The sequence below is a fragment of the Gobio gobio genome (assembly GCF_949357685.1).
Source record: "Gobio gobio genome assembly, chromosome: 22".
Lineage (NCBI taxonomy): Eukaryota > Metazoa > Chordata > Actinopteri > Cypriniformes > Gobionidae > Gobio > Gobio gobio.
In genome coordinates, this window is record NC_137118.1 from 14,040,863 (window position 1) to 14,059,112 (window position 18,250).

An 18,250-nucleotide genomic window follows, 5' to 3' on the forward strand; every position below is an offset into this window, starting at 1 on the left:
GATGTCAACTATAGGGATCATAGTTTCAAAATGCACGTGATGCTTGCAAAGTTTATCCATCATAGAGTGAAAGTTCATAATTTGCATGTGTTTTAGGACCTGTCAGTTTAAAAATGTAAGTGATTTTAAACTATTGTCGCGCAAGACGCGAAAGAGAACTAAATTCTGAACCTGAAGACTGTGCACACACAGAGCAGTACAGACAGCACGCAAACACCCAATTCTGTTCTCTTCCGCTTCTATTTGTGCTTAAACGGACACATGCATGCAAAATTATGCCAAAATGCCCGTCTCGTTGAGTATCCTCGTAAACACAGCCGCTTATGTGAACATAAACAATTGAGAAAGAAAACGGATGTGTATCATATTGGATCCGTGCATTCAGTCTTAAAGCGACAGCAGCCTTATATTCCTGCGGCAGTCCGTGTACAGAAAGCCCCGTCTCTCAGCGTGTGATTGCGAATTCAATTCCGTTTCACGTCTTATTGCTCTTGAATGGTCCAAAACACACATAATCGTATTCATGTGAACACAGACGGTTATGTCTCAAGTGAAAGTAAACAGTTCGGTGTAAACCAGATATGTATCAGTATATTGGATCCGTGCATTTGGTCTTAATGTGAGAGCAGACTAATAAACTTGCTGCTGTCATTAATGTGAATCAAACAAAAGAGAATATAACTTACTGCTCTTGACTGAATAACTTTTTTTATCTTTAATAAGAATACCTTTATATTTAATTAATACATGAAGACTATGCAATATTTTATTTTTACATTTGATTATTCTAATTCTGCATGTCAAATAAACCTATTGTACCTGAAGAACTTTATTTATTTTTATATATATATATATATATATATATATATATATATATATATATATATATATATATATATATATATATATATATATATATATATATATATATATATATATATATATAATGAAATAAAAAGTAAATTATACATTATATACATGGTAAAATATTTTTACACTTTTAATGTGATCTTCAATAATGGAACACCCATTGTTATTATATAAATTATCAACCATTTATATGATAAATTGAATTATTTTATGGGATGCATTTAAGTGTGGACCCCTAGTCCTCTAATTTTCCTTTCAGGACTAAATTTGGGATACTCATCACTTCACCTTCCTCTAAAGATAGTGACAGAGGAAGGCACTTGGGTCCAGTTAAGCCGTCTATTGATCAGACTTGAAGTAGAAATCAATTTAATGGCCTGAAATAGGACCATACATATAGAAAATACCAACACAAGATCTGTAAAACATTGCCAAAACAGGTTTTACAGAGTGAAAAGTGAGGACAAAGATTTCAGCTAAAGGTAATAAATGGTGACGTTAATGGTGCAGATCTGAGGGGGCTCAAGTCTTCAACCCCATTGCACTACCCGTGCAAGTCGTACCAGGCATACAAATTGATTGAGTAATTTTGTCTGTGCAAGGAATTCACCTTCAAGCAAACCTCCAGCAACCAAAAATAAACTAAAAAACCTAATTTATCTTCTAACTCTCTCACACTCCTCCACATACGGTGATTCTGGCGAGACTTAAGAACGTTAAAGAACAGGGTGGTGAACCCATCTGGAAATGATGGGTTCAGATTAATTAAGCTTGTGAAGCACTGGGGGAATAGTGTAGATAAAAGCACTTTTGAACAATCAGAAACAGAATGAGTTTAATGAGGAGCTTTACACAGATTGGACCTTTCTCCTCCATTTAGTTAATTCCAATCAAATAAAGACACCGTCTAACACTTTCTTAAACTCTTTTTTTTTTTAAAAAACCTTTTTTTAAAACATGCATGTAAATGACTGAGAATTACTGAGCACCTGGTGACCACTAATTTAATACTTAAAGGGTTAGTTCACCCAAAAATGAAAATTCTGTCATTAATTACTTACCCTCATGTCGTTCGACACCCGTCAGACCTCCGTTCATCTTCGGAACAGAAATGAAGATATTTTAGTTGAAATCTGATGTCTCTGAAAGTCCTCCATTGGCTCAATGGTACTCTACACTGTCAAGACCCTTAAAAGGTACTAAAGACGTCGTTACAAAGTCCATCTCACTACAGTGGTTCTAAAATAACTTTATGAATCGGCGACAATAGTTTTTGTGCGCAAAAAAAACCCTAAATAACGACTTACATAGTGATGACGATTTCAAAACAAAGCATCATGAAGCTTCGAAGCGTTATGAATCACTGAGTCGGTTCAGCGGTTTGAATCGCCAAATTTCAGCAGTTTGGCGGTTTGACACGCGATCCGAATCATCATTCGGCTCAGTGATTCAACAAAGCTGAGATAAGTTCAACTTTATGCAAATTAAGAGTGAATTTAGGGAGTGACAACCAATAGGAGTGAAGTCACTGGAGCGCTTATGATCTGTCACTACATCATGTAGTGGTGTCGTTAATTTAAATAATCAGAAACGTTCCTATAATTTATGTTTTGGATGTGCTCGCCGTGACTGAGCCTGAATGGTTTCGTGAACCCAGATGCTTGTCTTGTCCCTCCAAAATATTTGTTAGGCAACAACATAGGTGAGAAGATTTACATCGATTCCACATTAGTGACTGTTCGGGCTGCTATACGTAATATATGTTTATGTCCATCATATTAGAACAGTCAAAGATATATTCAACTTTATGCAAACGAAGAGCGACTTTTGGGAGCAACAACCAATAGGAGTGAACCACAATACAGTCTTCAGAAGAATCCCAGCATCAGGGGAATGGTTTATTTTTATTAGTGTCCAGGGTCGTGTCTGAGGATTAAAGGCTATGTTTGGTCTGAGTATTTTACTGAGATTACTTTGTAAACGAGGGACAGTAGGCAATTCGCAAAGAAACTCGGGAAAGGCCCGTTCCCAAGCAACACAGTAGTGAGTCAATTCTTAAATGAATCAGTGTGTTTGAACGAATCTATTGGATGAATGATTCAGTGACTCGCTCACTTGTTTCGTTATTTGAATGAATCAGTGTGTTGAACGAATCTGACCGCAAACGGGCAAGAGTGAAGGGTAAGTTTTTAATGGTCTTGTTGGTATATTGTGACTACATCACAATATTTCTCATTTCTGTATGATCATGAAAACAAAATTTGGCTTTTGCAGTTATTAATTTGTTTTCTTCAAATTAACTTTTTTTATGACATGTTAGCATGCTAGTTCGCTGAGAAAATCACATCCAATGTGGTCGTAAAAATGTAACAATTATAGCTATATTTTAAGGGAAATAACTTGTAGACCTATAATAATTGTATTAATCACTAAACCAGGCTACACAAACTATAAATGAATAAATAAACAATCCTTTATTTTCTTCAACAAAAAAAACTATTGTGCACTTCACATTAAACTAAATAGCTTGTTTTATTATAATATTTTTTATGTTTTTCTAAAACTATAACATCACTTGAAATAGCCCGTGTGATAATCCAGTCATCATCACACGTTGAATTTAACGAATGACTGAAAAGACAATGTGACAAAAGCTTTTCCACCGTTCATCACGCGCTCTCTCTCTCTCTCTCTCTCTCTCTCTCTCTCTCGCTCTCGCTCTCTCTCTCTCTCTCTCTCTCTCTCTCTCTCTCTCTCTCTCTCTCTCTCTCGCTGTCGTCCCATCTTCTCTGTTACTAGAGGTCGAGCAGAATATTCTTCTGTTTTCACATCTATAGAGCCATCAAAGCAGGCAGTAAATGAGAGCGCGCGCAAACATCTGAGGATCCGTCAACATTCATTAATTTAGTCATCAAAACAGACGACCTGAACACCATGCAGGTAAGAGGCTTTAGCCTACCTGAGACGAAGGCAAAGAAAATGTGTATATAGTACATTATTTGGTCTCCCAACTGATAAAAGTTGTTTATATACCTACTTTGCAAATAATATAAAAATAAATAAATTTAAAGGCAAAAAACTTATCTCTTTGTCTTTCCATGCCTTTCATTTTTAAGTATTAAGTAACTTTAATCCAATCCTCGTATTTCCAATTAGAATTGGGGTGTTAAACTTGAGGTATTGTGCACATTTAAGTCATCGTCTTCTTTAACGACAATTCATTTCTCTACACTCAATTACATTACTTGTAATTTATTGCTTATGTAAGTGATAAATATGATTTTGTTAAAGGTTGTTTCCTATTTAACTTTCTATCAATGCCTGCTTTCTAATATTGTCTTCAATCACACACAAATTTCTCAAGGCTGGTTATTCATACCAAGCAGTGGATCTGTGTGTGTGTGTGTGTGTGTGTGTGAGTGAGTGAGAGAGAGCGAGAGAGAGAGATTTTGAGTGTATTAAATTGTCTTGAGAGGAGCCCTAAGCCATTTTCATCTACAAAGTTTGTTGGAAAGTGACTTTAATAACCTGTAATCTGATTATTATGTAACACTGTGCCTTCTTTAGACTACTTTAGAACAGCCGGTGTCAAGAATTTGATATCATGACCTTCATGTCCCTTGCCTAACTTAATATAAGAGCTTTTGGAGGAAACATGGAAAAGGGACAAAAATAAATATATCAACATCTATACCAAATTTCTAATTCTATTTTTTTAGGCCAGTCAATGACGGTAAAGGAATTCTGGGAAATGCTACCAACATTTTCTTTTAATATTTTACATGATAACATTGCATATTCCCACTACACTGGTGATATTTATAGTTGCACACACACACAAAACATTGACACTGATGACCTATGACAACTGCAGTGATGGCTTCAGTGGCAAAGGAACAGTGTGTTCATGACTGTTGCTTGATACTGTCATTTGTGATTGATCACCGTGATAGTTTAAAGCTTGCCTTCCACTAAAGAATTTGTTCTCCTTAAACACTCAGTAACCAGTATTTTGGTGGGAGTTAACAGATTTTTTTTCTTCTCTTTGTGTGTAGGATGATGTCAAAATGAATAGTTTTATAAAGCAAAATAAAATAAAAAATACAACTGCATTGCACAAAATATTATTTTTTTATTTTTTATTTTTTTAAATGAGCCAGATAGACCATTAGCAGTTATTTAAAGCAAGTATTGTATTAATTCAATAGCAAAATGTGACACTCACACAACATAGAAAGTATACTTGGCTCATCTTGGTCAACTCCTCGTCTATCTGATCATTACAGGAGGAGATTAGATTCTTCTTCGGTTCCTGAAAAATGAAATGCAGCTTACACTAGGGGGGCCTCAGAGGTGGAAGTGATGTAATGTTGCCTCTCCATGCTGGCAGACTGTTTTAAAATTCGAACACAACATAACTCTAAGTAGTGTTTAATAATTCACTGAACATTTTGCCAACTTCTCTAGACAGGAAAATGTCTTACTTGCTGGTCTCTGAGAATCATTCACAAGAAAAACCCAAAACATCATTGCATAAAGGTAAGATCATTGGGTGGGCAGAGAACAAGAGGATTGAACAAAATCTTAACACTGTCTGTCGGGACTGTGTACATGCACATTTTAAAAGTGTAAGAAATGTTTGTTTGGTGCATTTTGAACCCAAGAGCCTAATTATGGTTTCACATGGTTTATGAATGTGATTGGATATTCATGTGCTCACTGTTGGTTGTTGTGTTGTAGGTTTTTTTTTAACCTATAAACTGAAGTTCGTGTTATTGGTTCTCTAATCATTTTCAACTTAGATAGTTATATAGTTGCAGTTTTTATCAATATCCTGCTACAGCTGTTCTAGAGTCTTCTGCTCTGCTCAATTGATAGCTAGTGTTGCACTATATTGTGGATATGTTTGGATATGTGATGCTCTAGAACAGGGGTTCTCAGCCCTGGTCCTTGAGTGCCACTGTCCTGCAGAGTTTAGCTCCAACCTTGATCAAACTCACCTGCCTGTAGCTTTCTAGTAACCCTGAAGAGCTTAATTAGCTGGCTCAGGTGTGTTTGATTAGGGTTGGAGCTAAACTCTGCAGGACAGTGGCCCTCGAGGACCAAGGTTGAGAATGCCTGCTCTAGAATAAACTCAGAGATGTTGCTCAACTATTGCTGCACTTGTTTCTACATCTAGGGTTGCAAAGTTTCCAGAAACTTTCCAGGATTTTTTGGAAATTTTCTTTGCTCGCTTTAACCCTCTGGTGCTCTTCGGTCATTTCTGTTTTGAAATTTAAAAAATCACTGCTTCATCGGAATGATATGAAACTTGGTGACTTTTCTAGCATTAGGTATGTAAACACACAACAAAATTGGGGTCATGATTCTAATTGGTCGTAAAAAAAAAAAAAAGAAGTAACGTTCATTGTCTTCGGTCATAAATGACCGACCATAGGAAATGAATGGGAAATCGGCAAAAATTCTCCGAATATTTGTGTGTACAATCTACAAATCGGCCACAATGCTGAAAAAAGTACACAGCAGTAAAGGGGTGACACTCTAAAACATCAAGAGTGTGATATTGACACATCCACTCACACGCACACTTATACACACACACACCTATGAAAAACTGAACCTATGAACCACATTTGGAATTTTTTTAAATCACAGCTTCATCAGAATTATATGAAATTTGGTGAGTTTTCTAGCATTAGGTATGTTAACACACAAAAAAATGAGGGCATGATTCAAGCATGCTAAGTGGTCAAAAAAAATACTCCCACTTGTGCTCTTTGGTCAAAAATGACACCATAGGAAATGAATGGGAAATCTGCAAAAACACAAATTCACAGAAAAAAAAATCTATATTTCTAACAAACAAAAAAATCTAAAAGATTTTTTAAATATATATTCAAATCCATCAACAACAAAAAATTATTAAATGTGTTCAAAACAGAACTAGGGAATTCTCATGCCTCTCCATAGAGACCTCTTGTGATTACACCCATGGTTGCATGATTTCTTAAATAATTCCAAAAGAGGGCGCTAATCTGCCTTAAAAAAAAAAAAAATATATATATATATATATATATATATATATATATATATATATATATATATATATATATATATTGAAGGCCTAGTCTCTATTTTAACCTGAAAAAAAACATGTGTATAATTTTCAATGGCAAAAATAGACCATAATTATTGCATAAATGTTAAAAAATACCATAAAATCATCTCAAAATACAAAATTAAAAAGAAAAAATAGTATTGAAGAAAAATAAATTGCATTGTTTTTACTGGGGTGGAGAAAGTTACATTTTTAGGTGTCCGGTCACTTATGACCGGGAAGACAACCAATGCAACCCCTAAACGAAGAGCACCAGAGGGTTAAACTTCAGCCACGAGACTCTGCTCCATTCATCCACCAAAACACTAACTGATTGGCTGCCCAAGACCTCACTCTAAACGTGAAAAGAGGGAATCAATGAACCTGGGAAACCCCTTTCCAGGAAAGTTTCCCTTTCAGATGCAAAATGTATGGGAGCAGAGTACTTAAATAAATCATGCAAGGTGACTTGCTAATGTTTGCGCTAGTCAATTTACTGGTATTTGCGCAGCCCATATTATTTACAGCCCAAAAAAGCATGTCTTAAGCCAGACACTAATTTGCATTGCTCTTGGTAGTCATCATGGAAATGATCCGGCTGTGTTCTTTCATTCGCTCGTCGTCAGTAAATCACGTGCAGAACTTTCCACTCCTATCAGCTCTTTTAGGATTGCGCCCTCATGCTAATTTGCCCTGTTGTTTAATGTCTTAAACTGCTGATCTTGTTACCTTGCTAATAATAGTATTTTCACTATATTTTGATATTATACTGCAGAGTTGATCAATACAGCCCGTTCAATTGAGGGCTGGACGTTCACTTGTTCGGCCTTAAAATAAGTGACTCCCTAAATAAATAAATTCCCTTTGAGCTAAATTGACCTGTTTCCCATACATGCTCTAGAATAAACTCTGTTGAGCAGTTGCTCAAGTATTGTTGCACTTGTTTCTATTCAGCTACAGCTGCTCTAGATCCTGCTCCGATAATGCTACCCTGGTGTTTCTTTAGAATCTGCTCGGATAGTGCTGCTCTAGAATCATTTCAGTTAGCACTGCTCTGAAGTCATTCTCTGCTAGTATTGCTTTCAAGTCTGTCCAGATGGTGACGCTAAACCTGAATAAGCTGGCAAAACTCAAAATATTTGAGGTAATCAATTACATAAAATTTGACTTAAAGGGTTAGTTCACCCAAAAATGAAAATTCTGTCATTAATTACTTACCCTCATGTCGTTCGACACCTGTATGACCTCCGTTCGTCTTCGGAACACAAATGAAGATATTTTAGTTGAAATCTGATGGCTCTGAAAGGCCTCCATTGGCACAATGCACGGTTCACTCTCAAGACCCTTAAAAGGTACTAAAGACGTCGTTACAAAGTCCATATCACTACAGTGGTTCTAAAATAACTTTATGAATCGGCGAGAATATTTTTTGTGCGCAAAAAAATCGTTTTGAAAACGATTTCAAAACACGGCCTCATGAAGCTTTGAAGCGTTATGAATCAGTGAGTCAAATGAGCAGTTTGGATCGCCAAATTTCAGCAGTTTGGCGGTTTGACACGCGATCCGAATCATGATTCGACTCACTGATTCATAACGCTTCGAAGCTTCATGAGGCCGTGTTTTGAAATCGTCATCACTATATAAGTCGTTATTTTGGGTTTTTTTGCGCACAAAAACTATTCTCGCAGATTCATAAAGTTATTGTAGAACCACTGTAGTGAGATGGACTTTGTAACGACGTCTTTAGTAGCTTTTAAGGGTCTTGAAAGTGAACCGTGCATTGTGCCAATGGAGGTCTTTCAGAGCCATCAGATTTCAACTAAAATATCTTCATTTGTGTTCCGAAGATGAACGGAGGTCTTACGGGTGTCGAACGACATGAGGGTAAGTAATTAATGACAGAATTTTCATTTTTGGGTGAACTAACCCTTTAATATTGTCATGTTATCTCAACTTAAATATTTTTAGTAGTGGAAACTTGGCTAGCTTCAATTAGCTAATTCAATAAATGCTGCCTTGCTAACTGGTAACACAGGCTGAATCCGAAATCGCATTCACTATTCCCTACGTTAGTTCACTAATATAGTTCACTTGACCGAGTGAATGAATACGAGTGCGTGAAGTCGGACAGCCGTTGGGTGTATATCGGCTGTACAGTCGTTATTGAGGTGCAATGTGGGATTGAATGAGTGCACTTAACAATGTCCACTATGGTTTCGGACACCGCTACAAATGTGTGCCCTATTTGAGGGTATAGGGGGCGATTTCGGATTCAGCCATAGGGTTTTGATAGCATTAGCATAGCATATCACTTGCTGAATAAGTACAGCAATATAAAACATTAACATATATCTACTAAGATAAGCATATATCTAAATAAGCTCATGCCTATTTTGTGAACTCAAAAGAAAAAGAGCGTTCTAAATACTCATAAAAGTTCATTTGATTTAACTTATTTATTTGAGTTGGCTGACTTGGCTCTACTCAAACCAATTATTATTATGTATTATTTATAATAATAATTCTTTATTTTGAGCGTTAGGGTTTACAGTGTAGCCAGAATAAACTCGCTCTAGGATAAACTATAGCCGTTGCTTGGCCAGTGTTGGTTCAAAAGCCTGCTCAACTTGTGCATTAGTTTCTACTTGGCTCTTTATCCTGCTTAGTGAGTGTTGCTCCAGTTCCAACTCAACTAGTGTCACTCTAGATCCTGGTCAGCTACAGCTGCCCTAGTGTGTCCTGTGTAGTACCATTAGTCCCATTGTCATGTACTCACTCAATCCCCAAAACAGGTAAAGTACTGAAAGTTCAGTCTGGATTCATCTAATTCAAGGTCATGAAGTTGTTGCTAGAAAGGCAATACATCTGCAACCCTAATGAGCAAGAATCACTCTTACTAAAATCACTTGTATAACGTGCTGCTCTATTTTCTCTTGTACCAGTGCAGCTTCTATGTTGTTCCTGTGGGGATATCAAGGGCTGTTTGTGTTGAAGGTGCCATATGTGGTTGTTTGGGACACGTTGAGCAGTCACAGTGGTCAAGCCAGAGATTAATTGGAGTCTGCTATGCTGACATTCCTTACCATACACGATACACTCGACTGACTCGCTGCAGTCATGTCAATAATGCAGCAGGTGCCAAGGTCTCTAGGTGATAACATGACAGTCCAGCACAAATACGCACATGCCCACACAACAGCAAGCATTGTTATCATCCAAATCACAGTTTTAAACACACAAATACAGTCAAGGAAGGAAACAGTCTGGCACTCTGCAATGATTTTGCTGGTGTGATTATGGAACTCACCACTTCCTTTTAGAGCTGATGTGTAGCCAAGCAAATTAGTGCTTGTAGGTATTTACAACTTTTTCAGTAAGTGCTTAAACTGTGTGTATTTGAAGAATTAAAAATGTTCTTTATAGTTCTTTTAGTGAGTAATACGAATTCTCTTTCATGGCAATATTTAACACATGCTGGCGCTCAAAAATGATGTCCCCCAAGATGGTGGCCTCTTGATGTTTTATTGATGCTGTTTTTGGGGAGCATGAATAATTTAGCGATTCTCTAAATGTTCATAGCAAAGCTTACTGTCTTTTCATATGCAAATAAGAAACAAGAAAAAAGCGAGGGCCCTCACAGGATTCCTTACGCCATTTAAGACAAACAATAGTTTGCACACGCAAGCGAATTCTCACAGATGTGTGCATTTCCATGAGAAGTGCATTTTTTTGAAGGACATTTTTTTAATAGGAAGCTATTCCTTAGACACTTTCCTCACTCTGTCTGTCATATTTTTACTTATTTTATTTGTGTATCTTTTTATCATGTCTCTCACCTTACCCATCGTTGATGTGTTTGTCATGTCCGTGTTACTGGTGGTAAACCCACCTGTGGGGTGGCTGGGGAGTGTTGTAACACGTAGTGAGTTGCAACAACATCAGTTTCCAATTAGATATTTACTAGAGGGGTAAAAGCATTGGCTGGCATGCCCACAGCCATCCTGAGGTGACAATGAAAGTTACAAGAATCTGTAAAAAATATAACTGATTTAGATTACACTTATTTGTTTTATGGTCATGTTAATGGTTGTTAAATGATAGAACTGGTATTATCTGAATCATCAGCTTCTCTTGATACACAGCATCCATCCATTTTCTATGTTTTAAAAACTAAAAATAGCATGGCTGAGCAGACGTTGAAGGTTGTAACAACAGCACATTCAAAAAGATGATATTCTGTGCCAAACTTCTTCACGTGTTTTTAAGATCTGGGCTCTTTTAATGTGTTTTCTCGTTGTCTTTGTCCTCCAGGCAGATGGACAGAAGGGCGTCGATGGAGGTCTGCTGCCTGACGCCAACGGGCGGGATGGGGACCCCAGCGGGCAGAAGGAGAGCGACGGGAAGTGGCAGAAGCCGCGCATCTCCCGCAAGTCCCTCATGAAATGCTGTCTGGTCAAATGGATCATCGCCAGTACAGCGCCCCAAGGCTCAAGTATGACTCTTAAAAACCCAGAAAATTATATGAACACTAGTGCTAGCCATTATCCAGATGGAGGAGTGGAGGGAACTAATTACAAAGGAGATGTTTAATGTAGCATTCATAACATATACGCACATGTGAACCGTACCCGAGTCTGCATAAAAAGGGTGGTCTAGGGTACGGTTCACATAAACTCTTCATGTAAATTCACTGCTGATATAAACACAATCATACTAAATCACGGAGGTGAACTGCTATTGATGACGTGTGATTTTACAAAACTGCTAATTTCTAAGCCACTCCCACGTTCTTTAGAACATTTGCAGTACATTCACGGCAGATAGACGCAAGTGCCGTTATGTGCTGATGCTTTGAAAACAAAACCAAAGGTTCAAAAAACAAAATATAAAAGTGAAGTGAGCAACGCTATGCATTTTGCCGCCTTCTCGTGTCGTCGTTACCAAGCAACTGTCCTAATATGGCGCTGACATCTTGGATCCTGAGTCTGCGCATTAGTGAACTTGGATCCAGAGTCTCCGCAGTAGTAAACTTGGACTCCGAGTCTACACAGCAGTGAGCGTGAAGTGGAGACGCGGTATCAAGGCCCCGTCCACACTCCCGCAGAATTGGTTAGTACAGTTTACTGCAGAACAACTCATTATGACGGTGTGAAATAAACAGTTATGGAAATGTACAAATTAAAATTGAAGCTCCAATCTCCTCCCAAAAAGTAAATTCAGTTGGTGCCTCAGTGACTACTTTGGTCATAGAAGCTGTCAAGCTTTTATAGCATCAATAACTAACTAAAACCAAACTTATTTAAAAACCGAACACTTGAACTTACATCAGCATGATAAAAACTACCTAAAATGACAGAAACCATTGTTGGAAAAAATGTATTTGAAGTGTAATTTGATTGTTTAGTTTGTCTCACGTCCCATTAGATTACATGGAGAGGGCGGGGTTTATGACCTACACTGGGACCAGCCACCTAGGGGCGATCGAAACGTTTTGGCTTCACTTTTCAGGACTTGTACGGCTCTCTACGGTTTAGACCCAAATAATATAATGTGAACACAATCTAACAGGGGAAAGGGAAACAATCAAACTCTGGTCCAGAACGTGTGAACGCACCCTTAGAGATATAGTCTATTCTTACTTCTGCCATAATTCTTTAACTGCCACAACCCCAACTTAAACACATCTGAGCTTTAAGAAAATCACTTTAGGTTCCCACAGTTAAAATTACTTTGTGGTATGACGTGCATGTGCGCTTGGCTCATATATAGCATCATTCAAGACATGACTTGAAGCTAGCATATTACGCTCCACTCCAGGTTTTCCATTTCACGCTCCCTGCTCAGTGGTGAAAGAAATACTGCTCTGAGCGATCCTGGAGTGAGTGAAACAGACTTTCAAAATCATGCCCCTCGCTCCATTCAAAATCATACAACTCCACACTAGCTTCCGTTCTGCACCGTTCACATACTCTGGTCTGAAATTCTGTGAACACAAACAAAAACACAAATGGTGAATATCGTCCAGCTGTTAGTTCCAGTTCCAGTATAGTCCCAGTACTAGCAGATATTTTCATCATCATTACTCCAGTCTTCAGTGTCACATGATCCTTCAGAAATCATTCTGATTAGCTGCTAAATAAACATTTCTTATTATTATCAATGTTAAAAACAGTTGCACTGCTTAATATTTTTTGTGGAATATTTTTTTCAGGATTCTGTGTTCAAAATAGAATAGTTTATTTGAAATAGAAATCTTTTGCAACATTTAATTAATCCTTTCTAAATAGAAGTATTTATTTCTTTAAAGTACCCCTATTATGCAATTTTTTAAGGTTCCTATTTTTGTTTTGCAGGTCTCCTACAACTGGTTTGTATGCATCAAAGGTCAAAAAAAATTCTCATAATATACATTGCACAAAACCACATTTTTCAATAATTCTCAAACAACTCGTCAGATGATTCAGCCCCTCCTTTCCGAGAGCCTACTCTGTTCTGATTGGCCAGATGGCCCATTCTGTTACGATTGGTCTATCACTTGCAGCACGTGTCGGGAGCTAAACACCCATTACCATAACTGAACACAATATAAAACACAAAACCACGTATTTTGAATACCCGGTAGAAAATGTAGCAATAATTAATCATACTTACAGGTTGTGATTCGGAGGAGCAAGCTGGTCCAAATAAATTGGGTTCTGACCCATCTTTCAAGAGCAAGCATTTTGCATATCCCGCATTGTAAAGCGGGTCAAATTGTTCATAAGCAGACAACGCAGAACATAGTAGGACATTATGCATATGTACACTATATTGCCAAAAGTATTGGGACTCCCCTCCAAATCATTGAATTCAGGTGTTCCAATCACTTCCATGGCCACAGGTGTATAAAATCAAGCACCTAGGCATGCAGACGCTTCTACAAACATTTGTGAAAGAATGGGTCGCTCTCAGGAGCTCAGTGAATTCAAGCATGGTACCGTGATAGGAGTCCATTCATAAAATTTCCTCACTACTAAATATTCCAGTCAACTGTTAGTGGTATTATAACAAAGTGGAAGGAATTGGGAATAACAGCAACTCAGCCACAAAGTTGGTAGGCCACGTAAAATCACAGTGTGCAGAAGTCGCCAACTTTCTGCAAAGTCAATAGCTACAGACCTCCAAACTTAGTGTGGCCTTTAGATTAGCTCAAGAACAGTCAGTAGAGAGCTTAATGGAATGGGTTTCCATGGCCGAGCAGCTGCAGCCAAGCCTTACATCACCAAGTGCAATGCAACGCGTCGGATGCAGTGGTGTAAAGCCACTGGACTCTAGAGCAGTGGAGATGTGTTCTCTGGGGTGACGAATCACGCTTCTCTGTCTGGCAATCCGATGGACGAGTCTGGGTTTGGCGGTTGCCAGGAGAACGGTACTTGCCTGACTGCATTGTGCCAAGTGTAAAGTTTGGTGGGGTTTCAGGGGTTGGGCTTGGCCCCTTAGTTCCAGTGAAAGGAACTCTTAATGCTTTAGCATACCAAGACATTTTGGACAGTTTCTTGTTCCCAACTTTTCGGGAACAGTTTGGGGATGGCCCCTTCCTGTTCCAACATGACTGCGCACCAGTGCACAAAGCAAGGTCCTTAAAGACATGGATGAGCGAGTTTGGTGTGGAGGAACTTGACTGGCCTGCACAGAGTCCTGACCTCAACCCGATAGAACACCTTTGGGATTAATTAGAGCAGAGACTACGAGCCAGGCCTTCTCATCCAACATCCGTGCCTGACCTCACAAAAGCACTTCTAGGGGAATGGTCAAAAATTCCCATAAACACACTCCTAAACCTTGTGGAAAGCCTTCCCAGAAGAGTTGAAGCTGTTATAGCAGCAAAGGGTGGGCCAACTCCATATTAAACCCTATGGATTAAGAATGGGATGTCATTAAAGTTCATGTGCACGGAAAGCAGGCGTCCCAAAACTTTTGGCAATATAGTGTATTAGCAAGTGACATGTAGCCGTAGGTGATAGCCTATACCTGACGACTCGTTTAGGTGGTTAAGAGTCAGTTCTTTCTTTTGGGAGACAATAACATTATTTATCGTGCACTTTCGACTTTACAACTTTGCAGACCGTTTACTTTCACAGACAGCTATATTACACACTGCATGAAAGGGAATATTTGAAAAAACATAATAGGGTATGCACTATATGATCTACAACTCTATATACTGTCTATAACAATCTATAAAATATACTGCTGCTTCTGCTAAGGGCAACACTGTTCCGCAACTCACTAGACACTCAATCTAATGTCATATTTTCCTGTTATTACAGCATCGCTCTCTCCATCCTCCTCTAATTTTTCTTTCATCTTCTTTCACTGATCCCTCCCCCTTCTGCCCCACTATAAAGAATCTTCCAATATTATAGTTGATTATCTTTCTGTAAAAACTGAGATGTTTTAGTCAGTGTTATATGCAGGTTTGTGTGGTAATTAATATGTAACTTGTGTCAGACCGCTCAGGGACGGCGTGAGGGGACAAGATGTGTCTGAGCTGCAACAGACAGTGAGCAATGTAGCGTGAGTGTGTGCCTACATCTGCAGGACTGAGACCAGTTCACTTTAAACCCACCATCCCATCAGCATTTTTTAGCTGCCTGTGGTGTCTTCTAGTTTCTATTTCTATATTCAGACAAGCCTTTGGCCCCAAAAAACATTCACTCCTCACTTCTCTTTAGGTCATTTCGGCTGTCAATTTGTGTGCATTTAAAATGAGCTATTATTTATGTCAATTCTTTAAAGAAATACATGTGTTGCTTTTTTAGAGGCTCCCCTGACCAGTGACTAAAATATCAAACTGCTGAATCAGGTGCAGAAATGTGATTCTGCTTCACCTATTGAAACAAACCATTTGGGACACCAGGCAGCCTCCAAACTTTGTCTTCGTGCCAGTGAAATGAAGTATGACTGGAGGTTGTTAAAAGCAGGTTGTTAAAACTGCTTTCTCATTACTTAAGCCTCTGAAGAAGAGTATTATAATCATTGCATGTTTTTTTGTGAGCAGCAGCATTTAGGAAGGAGTTAGTTCCACTGTTAGTGAATTTAAAGGATTATGAGCAGTGAGAAGCTCTACTTCTCATTTGGTATAATCCACTAAAACCAATGAATTAAATAAGCACAATAATTTTCCATTCACGTGTTATGACATGGCTACTTAAAAATGGACCTAATTTAATTAGGAGTTGAACCTAGAAGTTACCCATATAGGTTTGTTTGGCAAATTTTGTGTGGAAACAAATATTACATTTGAATATATACACCGATCAGGCATAACATTATGATACTAATATTCCTAACATTGTGTTGGTAATTTTATTACAAAAATGTAAATACATTTTTCAGGAGGCACACATGAAACTCAGAAAAGAAAGAGATGCCAGAGGTGGCAAAAATTCAGAATAGATCAGAGCAAGAAACCAGGACAGAATCCCAAGTAGTCAAAGTCCAGCTGAACTAGGTTTTTTCCTCTGTACTTTGTATTGTGAGCCCAACAGATGGCAGTGTACCTTTGAAGATGGAAATATGGACACCCTTCACAAATATAATTACTTTAGGCTGTGAGTGTACTGAAATGCCATATAAACTAGTATAGCACTCAATAACTAAATAAGTACCGGTAAATACATTTATTTCTATTTCAAATAAATGGTGTTCTGTTGAACTTTACAGTTTTCACTAAAAAATATTAAGCAGCACAACTATTTTAAACATTGATAATAAGAAATGGAGCAACAAATCAGCATATTAGAATGATTTCTGAAGGATCATGTGACACTGGAGAAACAAGGAATGGTGCTGAAAATTCAGCTTTGCATCGCAGGAATAAATTACATTTTAAAATGTATCAAAATAGAAAACAGTTATTTAAAATTGGAAAAATATTAATGTTTTTTTTTTTATCCAATAATGCAGCCCTTGTGAGACTTCTTTCACACACACACACACACACAAAAAAAGTGTGTGTGTGTGTGTGTGTGTGTGTGTGTGTGTGTGTGTGTGTGTGTGTGTGTACTACTTTAGAAAACTTTAGAATCTGGTCAGCAATATTTTAAATGACATGTTTACAAGAATTGTAAATTATTATATTCCTGCCACATTCAGAACCAAATTGTACTGAATCCATACAGTCATTGAAACTCTTTTTCATCTAGATCTGTCCTTGTTTTCAGACATATCGCATTGATATTATTTACAGTTTTCTATTAATCCCTCAGTAGCGAGATGTATAGGTGCACCATTCCATGATGTAATATGCTGACACTTCTTATTGAATGAGGGAAATGTGATTTATTAATACAATATTACTGGAGAACCACAGAGAAATGCTGATGAGAATTATTGGATAATGATAAAAATTCTCAAGTAATCTCGAAGTTCCTGTTGAAAAGTTTTTCGTTGTTAACAACTATCTGTTTCTGTATTGCTTTGGATTTATACAAGGCATATTGATATGCAAATATGTCTCACATTTACATATCACCTAAATCTTTTAAAACTTACAGGCAGCATAATAAATAATAGCAGGCAAAACATTCCCCCACCAAAACAAAACTAAGAACTCACGACATCTATAAGTAATGTTTGATGTCTCATACTCATAGACTATAATGCTGTTTCAGCAACAAGGCCATTAAATTTAGAGCTGCGCTGAGTTTTAATCACTTATGTGAAGACACTCCCCTGAGATAATATTCACCCTCATGCATACTTTAATGCATCGCCTATGAAAAACATGCACAGCAGTTTCCAAATGACAAAATAAATCCTTCATGGCTGCATGTTACATTATATACTACCATTTAACATTTGGGATTAGTTTTAATGCTTCAGATTGGTCAAAAGTGACATTAAAGACTTTTACATTGTTTTAACATTTCTATTTCAAATGCTCAAACATTTTATTCTTCAGATAGTCCTGTAAAAATTGTATCAGTTTCCCCCCAAATATTAGGCAGCACAACAATAACAAATGTTTCTTGAGCAGCAAATCAGCATATTAGAATGCTTTCTGAAGGATGGAAGCTGAAATTTCAACTTTTTCAGGCATATCTGTGATGAGGTTCGATGAGTGTGTGGGTGAGGAAAGGAAGAAGGCGGGGTCGGCGTGACCGGGACTCGCGATTTTATTCTTCACACTTTAAATACAAACAAAATGGGCGCTCGTGGGCGCATCAACACAGTAATAAGTCTCAGCAGAACGTCAGTTAAATCATTCAGTTTCACACAGGTTGTACAGGCAGGCAGACA

General features: G+C 37.7%; 1 protein-coding gene across 1 annotated transcript in view; it reads left to right on the forward strand.

Annotated features, from left to right (window-relative positions):
• The first annotated feature begins 3,636 nt into the window (after positions 1 to 3,636).
• kcnip3b (Kv channel interacting protein 3b, calsenilin) overlaps positions 3,637 to 18,250 on the forward strand; it is a 48,666-nt gene continuing 34,052 nt past the window's right edge. The window contains exons 1-2 of the mRNA XM_079804054.1: positions 3,637 to 3,810; positions 11,279 to 11,459. Coding sequence (XP_079660180.1) covers positions 3,805 to 3,810; positions 11,279 to 11,459 — 187 coding nt within the window. The 5' untranslated portion in view covers positions 3,637 to 3,804. The remainder of the gene's footprint in view (positions 3,811 to 11,278; positions 11,460 to 18,250) is intronic.